Raw genomic sequence first — 18,096 nt, 5'->3', positions numbered from 1 at the left:
ATCTTGCTGGATCTGCCATTTGGAACTAGGATTTCCTGCAGACTGCAAAATAGTGTGTGGAAGTGTTGCCTCCAGGGAAGGTGTTTAAAGAGTACAAAGATCAGAGACCAATATATAACTAATGCTTAGAATGCTGCAAAACAGAAAATTCTGCTTTGAAGCAAGCAGCTTTAAACAAAGCTTCTAAGCTTTCTGTCTCTAACAGATTTTATTTAACCACTTGCAAAAGTACCATATGTTTAATTACTTGATATGAAGCAAATGTAACATCTGGCAAGAACTTGCATGTTAAATCATGTTTACCCTTTTAACATTTATGCTATACATTTCTGAATTTCTTTAATAATAATCAAAAACAAGAATACAGTGCTGGAAAAAGCTCTGAACATATTATTTGGGGAAAGCAAACTTTATATAAAAACTATTTCAGCAATCTTTTTTTTGTTTATTTGTAGATAGCATACTTTATCTTCTGTTTAATCATTATATTAAGATTAATACGTACATTGTTACTTCAGTCCATAATAGGTAATTAATATAAAATTGACGTAAGTGTCTCAATTAATTTCATGTATTTAAATTAAGAATAATAGTTTTCCATTTTCTAGTAATTATTACAACAGACTTCTAGTTTATGAAACTAGCCAGATACACAACGCATCCAATTTATGTTCAGTGCTTCAGAAACTGAGCAATTAACGTATTTAAAACTAAGGAGTAGAGTTCCTACATTTCCAGTTACTTGGTGCATAGCATGTGAACTCAATTTATGGGAAATTTTTTGTTGCTCAGAAACAAGCCAACCAAATTTTAGTACCAAGGATCAAAAAGAGAATACCAACAATATGATCTTTTGAGTACTCGTGTTTGAACTGGAGTCTCACTGTATGGACAGTGTATATGTGGTCTATTACATGACTGAATTTAATTTAGACCAATCTAAGCTCCTTTTACTCCTTCCATGACTCCAAGAAGAAAGAACAGCAAAGAAGATTTTGTTCATAGAATCATAGAATCTTTGGAGTTGGAATGGACTTCTAAATTAAAGGTCATCTAGTTCAACTCCCCTGTAATGAACAGAGACATCTACAGCTAGATCAGGTACCTCATAGCGTGGTCCAGCCTGACCTTGAACATCTCCAAGGATGCGGCCTCCACCACCTCTCTGGGCACCTGTTCCAGTGCTTCAGCACCCTTATTGTAAAAAAACTTTTTCCTTATATCCGATCTAAATCTCCCCTCTTTTAGTTTGAAACCATTTCCCCTTGTCCTGTCACAACTGACTGTGCTAAAGAGCCTGTCCTCTTCATTCTTATAGACGTCCTTTACATATTGAAAGGCTGCAATCAGGTTACCTTGAAGCCTTCACTTCTCCAGGCTGAACAGCCCCAGATGTCTCAGCTCATCCTCGTAAGGGAGGTGTTACATCCCTTAAATCATTTTTGTGGCCATCCTCTGGACGCACTCTTAACAGTTCTCTATCTCTCCTGTACTAGGACTCCACATCTGGGCATAATACTCTGAGATCTCACCAGTGCAAAGTTGGGCCCTTTAGAGGCCTTAACAGCCAGTTGGAAAATGTGAGGAAGTTAAGCTGTGATTTTAACCTCATGATGAAAGAAGTAGGGATAGAATTTGATGAAGAGTGTTGAAGGATTGTCTCTATATTGGAAAGATGGGTTTGAAAGGTGGATTAGGAATTGGCTGGATGGCTGCTTCCAGAGAGTTTTGGTCAATAGCTCATTCTCCAGGTGGAGGTTGTCCAGGTGGAGATGAAAGAGGTAGAGCACTCCTCCTACAAAGAAAGGCTGAGGGATCTGGCATTCTTTAGCTTAGAGAAGAGAAGGCTCTGGGAAGAACTCATTGCGACTTTTCAAATACTGAAATAGGGCATATAAAGAGAGAATTTTTACAATGGCCTGTAGTGACAGGACAAAGGGTAATGGTTTCAAATTAAAAGAGGATAGATGTAGATCAGTTATTAGGAAGAAATTCTTTACTCAGAGGGTGGTGAGGCACAGGTTGTCCAGAGAAGTTGTGGATGCCCCATCCCTGTAAGTGTTTGTCAGGTTGAATGATGGTTTTGGGCAATCTAGTCTAGTGGAAGATAGAATCATAGAATCACCAAGGTTGGAAAAGACCTCCATATTCATCCAGTCCAACCGTTCACCTATCACCAATATTTCCCCACTAAACCATGTCCCTTAGTACAACATCTAAACATTTCTTGAACAGCTCCAGGGACGGTGACTCAACCACCTCCCTGGGCATGCCATTCCAGTGCCTGACCACTCTTTCAGAGAATAAATTCTTCTAATATCCAACCTGAATCTCCTATGGCACAACTTGAGGCTAATCCCACCAGTCCTATCTCTGGTTATGCAGGAGCAGAGGCTGACCCCCACCTCACCACAATCTCCTTTCAGGGAGTTGTAGAGTTCAGTAATGTCTCTCCTGAGCCGCCTCTTCTCCAGACTAAATAATCCTAGTTCCCTCAGCCAGTCCTCGTATGGCTTGTGCTCCAGACCCCTCACCAGCTTTGATGCTGTGAAGATATCTCTGACCATGACAGAGGGATTGGACTTGATCTTTGTTGATCCCTTCCAGCCCAAATCATTCTGTGATTTCTTGATTTTATGAACTGTGAGGGTGAGCGAGGAATAGAAAGAAGACCAACAGTTGGAGAATAGAACTAAAAGATAGGAATGAGAACTGAATAGGCTGGAACAAAGATGAAGAGAAAAGCATACCTCAAGCAGAAAGAATGAAAACAGAATTGGAAAGCATGAGAAATCTGAGTTGGAGCTGCGGCAGAGAGGGAGAAGGACAGGAACATTAGAGTACATGTTGGGACTAGAAGGAGCTGGATTGCAATAGGAGAGGTTAGGGAGAAAATGTCTGTAGCATTTAGGTTTCTTTGCAGATTTGGCACTGAACCAAAATACATACGTTTGTAAAAAACAGGAGAGTATATTGTAATTACTCTAAAGATCTTAGACCTGGAACTGACCCTTCTGTGGAGTCAGGATGATTTCGCAACTTAGAAGTCATTGATTTTTTTTCTTTTTTTTTTCATTTTTTATCTTGAAAATAACATCTCAACTGTACCCTAAGGAACCTTAGATTTCTATAATAGTGTTCACAAAGTTAGAAAGGCTTGGTACTGATCTTTGTATAATCGTAGTGGGACTTCCTTTGGAAGATGTGTTATTTTATAGAATTTACTTGCTTGTCATTCCTTCTTAATAACAATCTTACTACTAGAATTTACTACTTCTTGAATGCTTAATTTTACAGATCTCATTGATATATAGATAGATATATATACTTCATTATTCAATTATACCTACTTTTGAAGAGTACGGATGTACATTCAGGTTTTGTCTATGGGATAGACAGCGGTAGAAGTTAACAGTCTATTTCTGTCAGGTAGAAACAGTGCTATCTCAGTACATATGAGACACTTGTAAGAAGTTTGTGAAGTTACATGCACGTATGGTAAAAGCTTTTGAATAAATATGACTATTAGATTGGGCTGTGCTGGATATGTCTTGTAGTTTACCCCATTGAAAAAGCAGTTGGTAATCTTGGCTTTCAGTTGGCTTTCTTTAGATGCACACTATTTGGAGAAGTGTACTTTTTCTCACTGCTTACACTGAAGTCCATTTTGTGATGATTTTAATGTTATATCTTTGCTTAATCTCAGTGTATGCAGGTTTCGAGATATTATTATATCATTATCCACCATTTGCAAAAGCAGACTTCTCTGAGGGAAAAATCTTAAAGCCATTCTTAGAAACCAGTGTTTAAGTCCCTAACTGAATATTCTCTTCTACTTTACTCTAAAATTAATAACTTTTGTGTCATTCCACTTTAGGAAACTTTAGGCATTATTGACTGGTCATCCTAATGACACAGAGACATAAAGAAAGAAGTTGAGACCTCATTTCAGATGATTCTTGCATGTTTTTTGTTCTTTTCATTAGCTCACTCTGTAATTACTCTTTAATTCTCAACCCTTATTCTTTTGTGAAACAAAAACTATACCGTATCAGTTTTATTAAACTTTTTTGATGGGGAAAAATCCTGTACACCCACAATAATAATGGAATTCAAGCACAGGGTGGATTTGTTTTCTTTTGTTTTTCCTGGAGACCATCTAGGTAGATTAAGGAATGTGTTTTGACATTGTGTTTCATGACTATATGTGTACGCGTGCTCCTTGACATCTTCTGAAATAATAGCCAAGAAGTCAGACATGCTATCTAGCCAAATGAAAACTCATATGCCAAAGAAACTCTGAAAGCTTTGCTGCAGTGGAGAACTCACTGGTGAACTCAAAGGTGTAGTAAGAAAATGTTACTTGAGGTGTAGTAGTAGAAAATCTTCTTGGCTGGACTACAGTTTCTCCTTTACCAGCTCTGAAAAAAGGGCAAATCTTCTCTGTCATTAATGGAAGTGTTATTTTCCATACTACACATGAAAACAGATGTGATTATTTGTTGACAAAAGAGCATACAAAGTTGTTACATATCATTACTTGTAAGCTGTACTGTCTGTTTCTCAAAAATCATTGCCAATGGAAAGAACGTGATGTTCTTCATAACCTTACCAGTACAGAACATACCATGCCAATGTAAGCTATGTAGAATTTCTAAAGTACGAAGTCTTCTTTTTCCTGAAGTCACTGTTTGTGATTTTATTGATAAGCATGCTCTGGAAGCACCTAGTTGATTGAGTGGACTTAGAAAATTGTCAGAGATCTAGTACACTTTTCTGGAAACTTTGGTAAGGTATAGAGAAGTATGTGTAACTTTTGTTTATGCATGCTTCCAGTGTGTATGCTCTCTACAGATCATTAAACCTCAGACTAGTTTAAGATCTGAAGCAGTCTGTGGGAAAGGATAGCCATTTATTTTCTGTGAAGGCGTAATATACATATTTGTTGTTTAAAGTCAATAAATGTGACTTGTAGATAAATTTCATTTGTGCATTGCATTGCACATCAGATAGCTAGATGACATGTATCTTTGTGAAGACATGCTCATTTTGGAACGAAATATAATTCCCAGGGTTGTAAACAACGTGCTTAGCAGAAAAGATTGACTGTCCTGTCTGCAGCCAATCATGTACAAAGCATGGAGAATGTAAGCATGCTGAAACTATTTTCGTGTGGTAAAATGAAAATAGGAACATAGAGTCAGAAAGCAGTGATGAAATGCTTAAAGTATCAGCCTCAAGCAAAATTGACGATATTTCTATCAGATAGATAATGGGCATTTAGCAGTTTTGTATGAGAAGAAATGTCACGCTGCTGTTGAACAAGAAAGTTGTTTTAAAAAGAGTAATGATGTTTTCATGAGTTCCGTGGGCAAAACTTCCATTCTCTACTCACACAGCCTTTGTGGGAACAATTGCATTCATGCATTGGACTGATTATACATACGTAAAAGTTTACAGAGGACATCATAGTGACACCTGGTTTTTTTTTGTTTTTTTTTTTTTCTGTTTAAGTTAATTTCAGTGAAAATTGCTTCCTCTTTGTATCTTAGAAACATTCCTACATCTGAAATCCTCAAGGAAAATATTTACTAATCCCTTTATTTTTGTTAAATGCTCTCAATCTTACCTAAAAATTAGATACTAAATAGGGTAGAATTGTGTTGCAACTACTATTTGACAAATGGCAGTTAAGAGCAGTACTGGACTAGAGTGAAGGTTTATCTGGCCTTCTAACAATTTCAGTGGTTTCTGGATGAGAAGTACCATCTTACATTTAATAGTTGTCAAAGGATTTATTTTCTGAGAGTTTCTTCAATCTCTTCCTGAGTAAGTGTTAACTTTGAGTATTCAGAACATCTTATATAAGGAATTTCACAGATTTCATGATACTCTGTGAAGAATGATACTTGCTTTTCATGCCACATCTGCTAGCTTTATTACACACCTCCTCATTCATCTATTGGAAAATATGGTCAATAATTGATTCTCAATCTCATTCTCCACTCCACTTAGGCTGTTACAGGTCTCTTCTAACTCCTGTTTCCTTGTACCATCTCTTTTCTCTAGCGTTCTCATTTGCTTAATTAACCTATTTCTCATACTGTCACTATATTATAGCATGATGTTGCCAATTGTCAAATATCTGTTATACCCTTCTCTAACCTTTTACATGTTCTACTATATTCTTTGTGAGGTGAGTTACTAGAAATGTATTCAGCATTCATTATGCAGGTAGCAGTGTGGAATTGTAAAGTGACGTGATGATTTCTGTATTTTCTCTATTCCTTTTACATCCATTCTCCAAATGTTATTATTTTTTTTTACCACTGTTTAAAACTGAGTTAAACGTGTAATGGATTTGTCTAGTATGCTCACAAGATCTCATTCGCAAATTAAAAGTTAACTAGGAGTTCATCATTTTATGTATATGGTTAAGATCTTTTTTTTCCAACAGTGATTTGTTACTTTCCATATACCTCCTTTAAATGTCATATGCCATTTAACACCCAGCTTCTTAAGGTTTCCTACTGTTATTCACATCAGCTTCATTTTTACAGTCCAGTAATTTAGTATTCCATTAGAAAACTTTTAAACCTTTTTGAGATTGCCTATTGAGCATAAGGAGTGGAGACACCTACTTCTAAGTGGAATATTATTTATCTGATATTTTATAAGGCAATAGATGAGAAATATACTTCATTCCTGTTATTGAGAGTCTTCATACGTGAGGTTGATTGTGGAAATAATAAACTGTCATGGTCTGGTGTTTCTTTATGTCTTTGGTTATGGGAAGAATTAGTGCAGCACATATCCATGATATACCTAAGGGAATGCAGTCTTGATCATGTATTACAGTTGGTGGAGAAGATAGGAGGCAACAGCCTCCTTAATATCTCTCCCATGTCCTTTAAAGATTTCATTGTTGGAGGTATGGAATGTATACACTTGCATACTGAGAACAAAATTAATGTTGATGTAATATTTTAAAAAACTAACATATACTGTTAAGGCCATTGTCATTTGATTTTGCATTACCAATCCACAAATTTAGAAAAGCCATGCACTGAGTTTTCCACCTGCTGTATTTTGTAGTCATCTGTCTCAGTATTTAGATAGGCAACTATAAATAGATAACTAACTTGTACTTACCAAACTCTTAAAAATACTCTCAATTTCATTTCAGGTATAAATTTCAGAAAAGAACAAGCAGGTATTTTGTATTTTTGAATCTCCAAAACTTTTTTTCTTTTTTCTGTTTTTAGGTATAGGCAAATGCAGCTTGGCACAGAAAGCAAAGTAGCTGAACTTCTTCACCAAAGTAAGTTAAAGTCCTTTGAAAGTGAACATATTCAACTCATGCAACAAGAAACAGCTAAGAATCTTTCACAATGCCAAATAGAATGTGAGAAATATCAGAGAAAGCTGGAGGTATGTTATTAATAGATACTTAATGGGGCATTACAAAGTCGTTTTCAATTATAATTTGAAATGAAGAAACTTAGGGAAAAAAGCACCAAAGGATGTACATGGTTGAGTTAGTATTTCCACCAAATTGTGCCAAAGCAGAACATTATGAAAAAGCTTACCAAGCTTTACTTTTTCAGTGGAAAACTAAGGGAAGAAGAAGAAAGCAAAACATTTTCTCATGGTGAGATGTTGAAGACACGTGCATTAGGTTAACAGTATCCATCACAGAAATGCTCTCTGCATGTCATATGTTAGCATCCAGATACTTTACTTGGAAAGGATAGGTCCTTATTATGCACCCTTATCGATAAATCCTTTCTGATTTATAATCTAGCTCTTGTAAAACTGCTTGTTAATTCCATTTCAGGAAACTAAACAGACAAGGTGCAGGAAAAGGTCTTTTTTTTCGTCTTCTTCTTTCACATATATATTACAGCTTCAATACCAGTAATAAGCAAAACAATTTTAGAGCAAAAATATGGTGAAATTCTCTTGTAAGTACATAGACTTCTTGAAAGTATAGACTTCTCTTAGAAGTATATAGGCTTTTTAAAGTTCTCTTGCATTATTTAATAATGCTAAAATAAACTAACCTGATTTAGTAGAACTTCCATTACTGTACTTTTATTATAGGCTTATTACTGGGAAAAGTAAGTTCAGACTCTTTTATAGGAGACATATCCAGAGGAATCCAGTTTGTCATAGTTAGATATTGATATTTGATCTCTGGCAGATCCTTCAGAATCTATTTGTGCAAGATGAAAAATAAGTTGTTTTTAGTTTCCTTACACACAAGGGTAATAGCTTGCTGGCTCTTTTCAACAGCTCTGCATTCATTAACAGCTGACAATTAAAACCCTTTTTTTTTAACTCATTCTTTCCAAAAATAAGTGGAAAAAATGAATGTTGGTTTTTGTTTTTTTTTTTCTGTAAAAGAGATATTTTTTTTTACTTAATTCAGGACAGCATGTAAGTGCAATTACACTTACTGAGTACTGTTACATGACTAAAAATTTCGTCTTCACACTCACAAAGGACAACAGAAAAACAGTAGGAAGTGGACAGCCCTAAGCACTATCCTGCCATGGCTACTCTCAGCTCATGACAAGAGCCATCAGCTCATTAGAAGATCTCCCTACACAAAGAGGAAGCAGAGCAAATTCTGTTGTATTATAACACTGGAACGAGTAAGATCAAGACCTCCTCATGAAACTGAATGTATATAAGTCCATGGGACAGGATGATATCCATCCTAGGGTTCTGAGAGAGATGGCTGATGTGGTTGCTGAGCCGCTCTCGATCATATTTGAAAAATCATGGCTGTCTGGTGACTGGAAAAAGGGAAACATTCCTCCCATTTTTAAAAAAGGGAGAAAGGAAGACCTGGGGAACTACAGGCTGGTGAATCTCACCCCTGTGCCTGGGAATATCACAGAGCAGATCCTCCTGGTTACCATGTTAGGGCACATACAAGATGAAGAGGTGATCCGCGACAGCCAGCATGGCTTCACCAGGCAGACTGTGCGTGACCAATCTGGTGGCCTTCTATGATGGAGTGACGGCATAGGTGGATGGCAGAAAGGCGGTGGATGTCATCTCTCTGGACTTCTGCAAAGCCTTTGACGTGGTTCCTCACCACATCCTTCTGTCTAAATTGGAGAGGTATGGATTTGAAGGATGGACTGTTCAATGGACTAAGAACTGGTTGGCTGAACACAGCCAAAGGGTTGTGATTAATGGTTCTGTGTCAGGGTGGAGGCTGGTCACAAGTGGTGTCCCCCAAGGGTCGGTCTTGGGACTGATGCTCTTCAACATCTTCAGACAGTGGCATTGAGTGCATCCTCAGCAAGTTTGCAGATGACACCAAGCTGAGTGGCGCAGTCAATACATTGGAAGGAAGAGAAGCCATCCAGAGGGACCTGGACAGGCTGCAGAAGTGGGCCCATGTGAACCTAATGTGGTTCAATAAGGCCAAGTGCAAGGTGTTGCCCTTGGGTCGGAGCATTCCCGGGTATTTATACAGACTGGGCGAAGAACCCCTTGAAAGCAGCCCTGCGGAGAAGGACTTGGGCGTCGTGGTGGACAAGAAGTTGGACATGAGCCAGCAGTGTGCGCTTGCAGCCCAGAAGGCCAACTGTGTTCTGGGCTGCATTAAAAAAGGGTGTCCAGCAGGGAGAGGGAAGTGATTGTCACCCTATTCTCGGCTCTTGTGAGGCCCTATCTGGAGTACTGCCTCCAGGCCTGGGGCCCCCAGTATAGGAAAGATGTGGAGTTCTTGGAGCGGGTCCAGAGAAGGGCCACTAAGATGAACAGAGGGCTGGAGCACCTCTGCTGTGAGGAAAGGTTGAGGGAACTGGGCTTGTTTAGTTTGGAGGAGAGAAGGCTCTGGGGAGACCTCGTTGTGGCCTTCCAGTACTTGAAGGGGGCATATGAACAGGAGAGGGAATGACTGTTTATGAGTGATAGGACAGGGGGGAATGGTTTTAAACTGAGACAGGGGAGGTTTAGGTTAGATATTAGGAGGAAGTTTTTCATACTGAGGGTGGTGATGCACTGGAACAGGCTGCCCAAGGAGATTGTGGATGCCCCATCCCTGGAGGCATTCAAGGCCAGGCTGGATGTGGCTCTGGGCAGCCCGGTCTAATGGTTGGTGACCCTTCCTGTTTCAGGAGGGTTTAAACTAGATGACCACTGTGGTCCTTTTCAACCCAGGTCATTCTATGATATGGTTTTATGATATTAAGAAAAAGTTCTTTCTTGAGAGACTGATGAAGCACTTGAACAGGCTCCCCAGGGAAGTTTTTGTGGCCCCAAGCCTATCAGTGATGAAGAAGTGTTTGACAATGCTCTTAGATGTAGATTTAGCTTGCCTGGGGCAAAGATAGATGGACTTGATGGTCCCTGTGAGCTTCTTCCAACTTCTATGATTCCATTCAAGAAATTACCATTTCTGTATTATCTCTTCCTTTTTGCTATCCACTACAGTTACGAGAACAGTAATATGAAGCCTGCAACCTTAATAATAGTAATGATAAAACTATGTTTTGGAAAACAACTTCAAAAATAGTACCAGTATAATTACAGATTTGCATTGACAGCCTTTGTAAAACATCCTGTTTAAAAAACTGCCCACAAGGGCTGAAGCACCTCTCCTGTGAAAGAAGCTGAGAGCTGAGGCTGTTCAGCCTGGAGAAGAGAAGGCTTCAGGGAGACCTTACAGCAGCCTACCACTACCTAAAGAGTAGAATATATTCAGGTAATGATACTATGGAAAAAAAAGTGTACCTCAGAAACACCAATGTATTGTGTCAGTACATGAAAATGCATCACAAATTCTTACTCAGGAGCCTAACTTCAATAACATAGTGTTGTGGTTTAACCTGGCAGGTGGCTAAGCACCACACAGTCCTTCACTCACTCCCATCCTTTCCAGTGGGATGAGGGAGAGAATCTGGAAATACAAGTGCAACTCACAGGTTGAGATAAAACTATTTACTAAGATAGAGAAAAGGAAAAGGATAATACTTACGACCATATATATATACATATGAACATATATGACGAGTGATTCACAAGCAATTGCTCACCGCACCCCAGTCAGTGCTCAGCTAGTCCCCTCAGCAGTGGAAGAGAGAGAGATGAGAACTCCTTCAGAACTCCTTCCACATGATGTCATATGGTATGGAATATCCCTTTGGCCAGTTTGGGTTGACTGTTCTAATTCTGTTCCCTCCCAGCTCCCTTGGCCCTTTGGTGCAAATGGCCTTGGCTCTGTACTGTGCAGCTCGGAGAGGATATAAAGAAGTTGTTAGGATGTGCAGGGAGAAAACTAGAAAGGCAAAAGCCCTGCCTGAACTCAACTTGGCTGCTGGGGTAAAAGGGAACAAGAAACTCTTTTAGAAATATAGTAACAGCAAGAGGAGGACCAAGGAGAATCTCCATTCTTTACTAGATGTGGCTGAAAACGTGACCACTGAGGATAAGGAAAAGGCTGAGGTTCTCAGTGCCTTCTTTACATCTGTCCTTAAAAATCAAGCCAGTTATCATCAGGGTACTCTACTCTGTGACCTGTAAGTCTTGGATGGGGAGAGGAACAAACCCCCCATGATTCAGGAGGAAGCAGTCAGACACCTACTATTCCACATGGACTGTCACAAGACTATGGGGCTGGATGACATCCATCTTAGAGTGCTGAGGGAACTGGTGGAGATGATAACCAAGCTGCTTTCCATCATCTATCAGCATTCTTGGTCAGCTGGAGAGGTCCCAGAAGACGGGAGACTTGCCAATATGACTCTCATCTACAAGAAGGATCATAAGGAGGATCCGGGGAACTACAGCCTGTCAGCCTGACCTTGGTGCCAGAAATGGTTATGGAGTAGATCATCTTGAGTGAGATTACAGAGTATGTGTGAGGCAACAGGGGGAACAAACCCAGCCAGCATGGGTTTGTGAAGGGCAGGGCTTGCTTGACCTACCTGATCTCCTTCTATGATGGAGTGACCCACCTGGGGGGTGAGGAAAGGGCTGTTGATGTGGTCTGCCTTAACTTCAACAAGGCCTTCCACACTGTCTGCCACAGTATTCTCCTGCAGAAGCTGCAGCCCGTGGCTTGGACAGGTACACTGTGTGCTGCGTAAGGAGCTGGCTGGAGGGCCGGGCCCAGAGCATGGTAGTGAATGAAGTTAAATCCAGCTGGCAACCGGTCACGAGTGGTGTTCCCCAGGGGTTGGTTCTGGGGCCTGTCCTGTCAATATCTTTATTGATGACCTGGATGAGGGCATTGAGTGCAACCTCAGTAAGTCTGCAGATGACACCAAGTTGGCTGGAAGTGTTGATCTGCCTGAGGGTAGCGAGGCCGCACAGAGGGATCTGGACAGGCTGAATAGCTGAGTTGAGGCCAACAGGATGAGGTTCAACAAGACCAAGTGACAGGTCCCACACTTTGTCCACAACCCCAGGCAATGTTACAGGCTTGGGGCAGAGTGGCTGGAAGACTGTGTAGAGGAAATGGACCTAGGGGTATTGACGGATGCTCAACTGAACATGAGCCAACAGTGTTCCTGGGTGGCCAATGCCAATGGCATCCTGGCTTGCATCAGAAATAGTGTTGCCAGCAGGAACAGGGAAGTAATTGTCCCCCTGTACTCAGCTCTGGTGAGGCCGCACCTCGAGTATTGTGTTCAGTTTTGGGCCCCTCACTACGAGAAAGACATTGAGGCCCTGGAATGTGTCCAGAGAAGGGCATCAAAACTGGTGAGGGGTCTGGAGCACAGGTCTTATGTGGAGCGGCTGAGGGGACTGGGATTGTTCAGATTGTTCCAGACGGAGGAGACTCGGGGAGACCTCATCACTCTTATAACTACCCGAAGGGAGGCTGTGGTGAGGTGAGGGTCGGCCTTTTCTCTCATGTGATGTGTGATAGGACTGGAGGGAATGGCCTCAAACTGCACCAGGGGAGATTCAGGCTGGACATCAGGAAATGCTGCTTTTATGAAAGAGTGATCAGGCGCTGGAACGGGCTGCACAGGGAGGTGGTGGAGTCACCAACCCTGGAGGTGTACAAGGAACGTTTAGACATTGTGTTGAGGGACATGGTTTAGGGAGAATTATTGGTGATAGGTAGATAGTTGGACTGGATGATCTTGTATGTCTTTTCTAACCTTGGTGATTCTATGATTCAGTGATTCTGTAATCATTGTGTTATCAACATTGCTTTTCACCTGGAACCAAAACACAGTATTGTACCAGACACTCTGAAGAAAACAATTCTATCCCACATGAATCTAAGATACATAGTATATAAAATTTCACTGCTATGCAAATACACTGTATGCACTATAGATAAACCTTACACTATCAGGAGACTACTGCCAGCGCTTTGATAGTTATATCCACTACATCTGTTTACATGAAGTTCGATGAGTTGGACCTTTTTATCTAAACAAGCTTAGAATTTATTCTCTTTCAAATATGTACTTTCAAAAATGTGATCTATCCTGTTTCACTGACTTTAATATTGGAAAGATGGCCTGTCTGCAGCAGAGGAAACCTACATTAAAACAAAATTTCTTCATCTGTGTAAAGTTAGTCCTGAAAACACATCACTGCATCCAGTTTGTGAGATTTAAATGAAATTGACAGTGTGTGTAAAACAGCAGGATGCACTAACTTAGTAGAACAGAATAAGAACTTTTTTTTTCCAGCTGTCAGCTATGGCAGGTTTTGTTTTGGGGGGGAAATAGGCTGTTATTGAAGATTCTGCGTTACTGGGATGTTTATGAAAAGGAGCTATAGACTGGAAACAGAGTTACAGAGTGGAAACAAGGCTTTAGATGAAATGTAATTTCTTGTTGTTCTGTCTGTATTGGAACATTCAGATCCTGGCTGATGAGGTTAGTTGTGGTCATGAGCACTGGGAGTGCCAGCTGTGCTAGACTTTGAGGTTACTAAATAAATTTTAATTGCACAGACATGTCTAAACTTTGAGTAAGGAAGTTACATTTCAGTTGCATTTCCATTTTCTTTGGATATTTATTTGATTTGGATAAAATCTTGAATATTTGGCATTCAACTGTACTAGTTCTCCTGGCACTTCCTTTTTCTGATAGGGATAGGCCTTGAAACCAATGCTTTTTCATTACAAAACAGTACTTCAGAATTTAAACATTTGAAATCCTCATTTTTTGCATTTGTTCCTTTTAACTAAATTCTTTTATTTCTTTTCTAAAATACATTATCAGGGCATTAATGTTTTCTCATATCTTTTTTTTCCTTTCAGCGTATTGATTTTATCTAATGTAGTCACTAGTAACTTGGGACTCAGCTATAGAGCTGTAGCTGCTTCATGAAAAAACTTGTTTTTAATTAGATTTCAGCATAGTTTGTCTTAAACATGCTAAAACTATGAAACAACTGTTTTATATGTTGCCAAAATTTGACCTATAAATGTAGCCTTCTATGACAATAGATTAATGTTTTCCATGTTTTTGTATTTGTGTTGCTTATTTCTCTAAATACTGTGGATAGCTTAATATTTCTGACTGCATACAGCATTACTGCTGTGTACAGTATGCAGTATTCCTGCATCTCAGGACCTATATTCAATCATAATCTTCAATGTGCAGGACTTACATTTATGAAGTTGTTATTAGCTAATGTACTACTTGATTAACTTGTGGTGTTTTTCTTTTTCTGCACAGTACATGAATTAGTACTTCACTAACCAAAGATTTTCATTTCAGTTGGTTTTACACTATTTGTCAATGTTGCATTTTTCTATTTTCAAGCACCATACCACTTAGCTTTCTTGTTAAGCTTTAGTTTGCATACAGAACTTCCTAACTTTTAATTTTGAATATGTGCCTTCTTTGTTAATTGTTGGTAGATTAAGTATTCACATTAGTTCCAAATGCTAATGACATATTACTTTTCAATAATAAGTAAATAATACAAATCTGATATAACTTAAATAACAAATCTTGTTATTTGTGCATTTGCTATTCCATAAAGGAACATTCTTCTATTAAATTGATTACTGATACCTGAATCTAGCTGAATCAACAAAAAAGAAATGCAGTCATGCTTTTTTTGACTTCTCTATTAATTTTTGTAACTATTACTTTGGTTGTTGTAACTATCCTTTAAAATTATTGTCATTTTTCCAGGTTGAGACAAAGGCCTTAGGAAATTCTGGGGAGATCTGATAACAGCCTTTTTTTATCTACAAGGGGAGCAATAAGAAGGAAGGGAACACTGTCTTTAGCAGGGTCAGTTGTGATGGGACAAGAGGGAATGTTTTCAAACTACAACAGAGGAGATTTAGATTGGATATGAGGAAGAAGTTTTTTATAAAGACTGATGAAGCACTGGGACACGTTGCCCAGAGAGGTAGTGGAAGGCTCATTCTTGGAGACACTCAGAGTCAGGCTTGATCAAGCTCTGAGCAGCCTGATGGAGCTGTAGGTGTCCCTGTTCATTCCAGGGAAATTGTACTCAATGACCTTTAAGATTCCCTTCCAGATCAAATAATTGTATGATTCTATGAAGTGTTATAAGACACGAGAGTATAGGCTGTTCAAGATAACATAGTTGAAAAGAACTTTTTGTCAAGTATTCTAACTTTAGCTGTGCAAAAGTTGCATCAAATGTGATACATTATTGTTGTTTGGTATTGTATTGCTGAGTATTTTACATGTTGGTTTTCACCTTTTTCGTAAACAGCAGTCATTCTGATTCAGTGATATTTTCATTATTCATTCTCACAGGTGCTTACCAAGGAATTTTATAGTCTTCAGTCTTCTAGTGAAACACGCATTATTGAACTTCAAACACAGAATTCTGAGTTTCAGGCAAGACTAGATACTTATGAAAAACTTGAAAAAGACCTTGATGAGATAGTGATGCAGACAGCAGAAAGTAAGTTCTGACACAAATTATATCTGTAGATGTTTCCAGAATTCTGGCAATACCTTATTTCTTACATCACTTGGGAATTACTAGTGTCTGCTTTTCTCCTTCCTCATGGCTAACAATTAAGAAGCAATAGTTATTTTGATAGAAAATACTAATGACAAGTTTCTAAAAGTATTCTTAAATATCTATCAAATAAACATGAAGTTAGATGTATGGATGTTAAAAATCATCTCATTTTTCCCCCTCATTTCTCTTTCGCCTGTTCTAACTATTCATTAAGATTATACATAAGTTTGTTGGGTTTTTGTTTTGTTTTTAGAATTCTTCTATCAAATGTTTTGAATACCAGGAATCTGGTAGGGGAGCAGAAGTTTCAGAAACAGTTACGTATTGTACTAAGGGAAATGGTTTAGTGGAGACATATTGGTGGACTGTTGGACTGGATTATTTTGGAGGTCTTTTCCAGCCATGGTGATTCTATGATTTTCTTGCTTTCTACTGGTTGGCACCTTTTTAAGAAAAAAATTAAGGCTATCTGTATCCTCCCAATCACACTGTAAAAATGTAATTAATGAGTGTCCCTAACTAGTAGATGTTTATTTTATACCACAGAGTCAGGTGAAGAGCCCAGAAAGACAGAAAAGAAGGTAACACAAGCACATCCTGGTACACAGTATTACTTTGGCTTGGTACCTGCTACATTTTCAAAATATTGGTGTTTTCCTGATATGACCTTTACATGTATGTTACTGGCATATACTGATTTATAGGGTAGTATTTCCTTGACATTTTTCTGAAAAATACAGCACTGAACTTGTTACCTGAAAGAAGGATTTTCTCTTGTCCTAAGAGTCTGTCTCCTTTTTTTTACTGTACCTTCCTATTTGGTAGTGGGAGACAGCAACAAGATCTCTTCTGAGGCTCAACTTACATGTCATGTGCTCTAGCTCTCTTTGTCTTGACTCTCTGCTGGACTCCCTCCAATACATCAACATCTTTTGTGTACTGGGAAGCCCAAAACTAAGCATAGCCCTCTACATGTAGCCTCAGAAGTACTGAGTAGATGGGAAGCATCACTTCCTTTGACCATCCATCTGTGCTTTTGCTAATACAGCCCCAGATGCAGTTGTCCTTTGCCTCAAGGCAGTTCATGATCAGCTTGTCCACTAGAACCCTTGGATCTTTTTCTGCAAAGTAGTTTTTAGTCAGTCAGTCCCCAAACTGTGCTAGTGTCTGGGTCCCAGATGTGAGACTCTGTATTTGCCTTTGCTTAACCTTAATGTTATTGTTCATACATTTTTTCCAGCCTGTTTAGGTCCCCCTGACTAGCAGCCCTGTTCCCAGTTTATCTATATTGCCACCTCCGTAAGCTTCTGTCTTTATGAATCATCCTGAAAGTGTGTAATATCCCATTGTCTGCATATTTAGTAAAGATTTTGAACAGTTTTAACACAAGAGATTCCAATAGTAAATGACTGTCAGTTGGACTTAGTATGACTAATTACCATTATTTGAGCCCAGAGGTCCTAGTCCATACCTTGCTTGGTTTTAAGGATACTATGAGAGACTGTACCAAAGGTTTTCTCTTTATACTAGTCAAAGTGTGACCATTCATTTCATCACAGGTATTAAGTTAGACAGACATGATTTGGTTTTGCTAGCTGTTCCCAACCACTTTTTTGTCCTTGTTTGGAATTAGAGACTGGTGTGAGGCTGACTGGTTTCTCATTCCTTCTTGCCATCCTTGAAGATGAGTACAGTATCTGTTTTCTGCAGACTATCAGAAGTACTTGATCCCACAGTCTTTCAAAAATGATTGAGACACAGTGACATCAGTTCCCTCAGCAACCTTGAATTTGTCTCTTCTGATCCCATGGACTTGCTTGGACTTGCTTGTGTCTATTTGTCTTAAGCTGAGCTACCTAATTGTATCTTCCTCTACTTCCTCATGAATACACAAAAAAAAGAATTATTTACAGAGAAAAAAAAGACACCACATAACATTATGCTGCCAAATTAAACTTGTACTATTACTGTTTTGTTATCATACCAATAATGAATATGAAAGGACACTGAATTCTTTTATCTTGCCTTTGTATTATTTATTAATAGTGAAAAGTCTGCCTGTATCATAACATGAATGCATGGCACTGTGTCAGTGCTAATAGTAAACAAAACTCTTCCACTGAAGTGCAAAAGGCTATAACAGTT

At 38.9% G+C, this 18,096-nt stretch overlaps 1 protein-coding gene across 5 annotated transcripts in view; it reads left to right on the top strand.

Moving 5' to 3' along the window:
• PIBF1 (progesterone immunomodulatory binding factor 1) overlaps nucleotides 1-18,096 on the top strand; it is a 116,449-nt gene that overhangs the window by 59,785 nt on the left and 38,568 nt on the right. For all 5 annotated transcript variants that reach the window (XM_015276959.4, XM_040704824.2, XM_417014.8 and 2 more), the window contains 2 exons: nucleotides 7,266-7,431; nucleotides 15,738-15,888. In XM_015276959.4, coding sequence (XP_015132445.2) covers nucleotides 7,266-7,431; nucleotides 15,738-15,888 — 317 coding nt within the window. The remainder of the gene's footprint in view (nucleotides 1-7,265; nucleotides 7,432-15,737; nucleotides 15,889-18,096) is intronic.

The sequence above is a fragment of the Gallus gallus genome, chromosome 1 (genome assembly GCF_016699485.2).
Source record: "Gallus gallus isolate bGalGal1 chromosome 1, bGalGal1.mat.broiler.GRCg7b, whole genome shotgun sequence".
Taxonomy (NCBI): Eukaryota; Metazoa; Chordata; class Aves; order Galliformes; family Phasianidae; genus Gallus; species Gallus gallus.
Note: the sequence above shows the minus strand (reverse complement) of the source record. Positions and strands in the feature narration are given on the sequence as shown.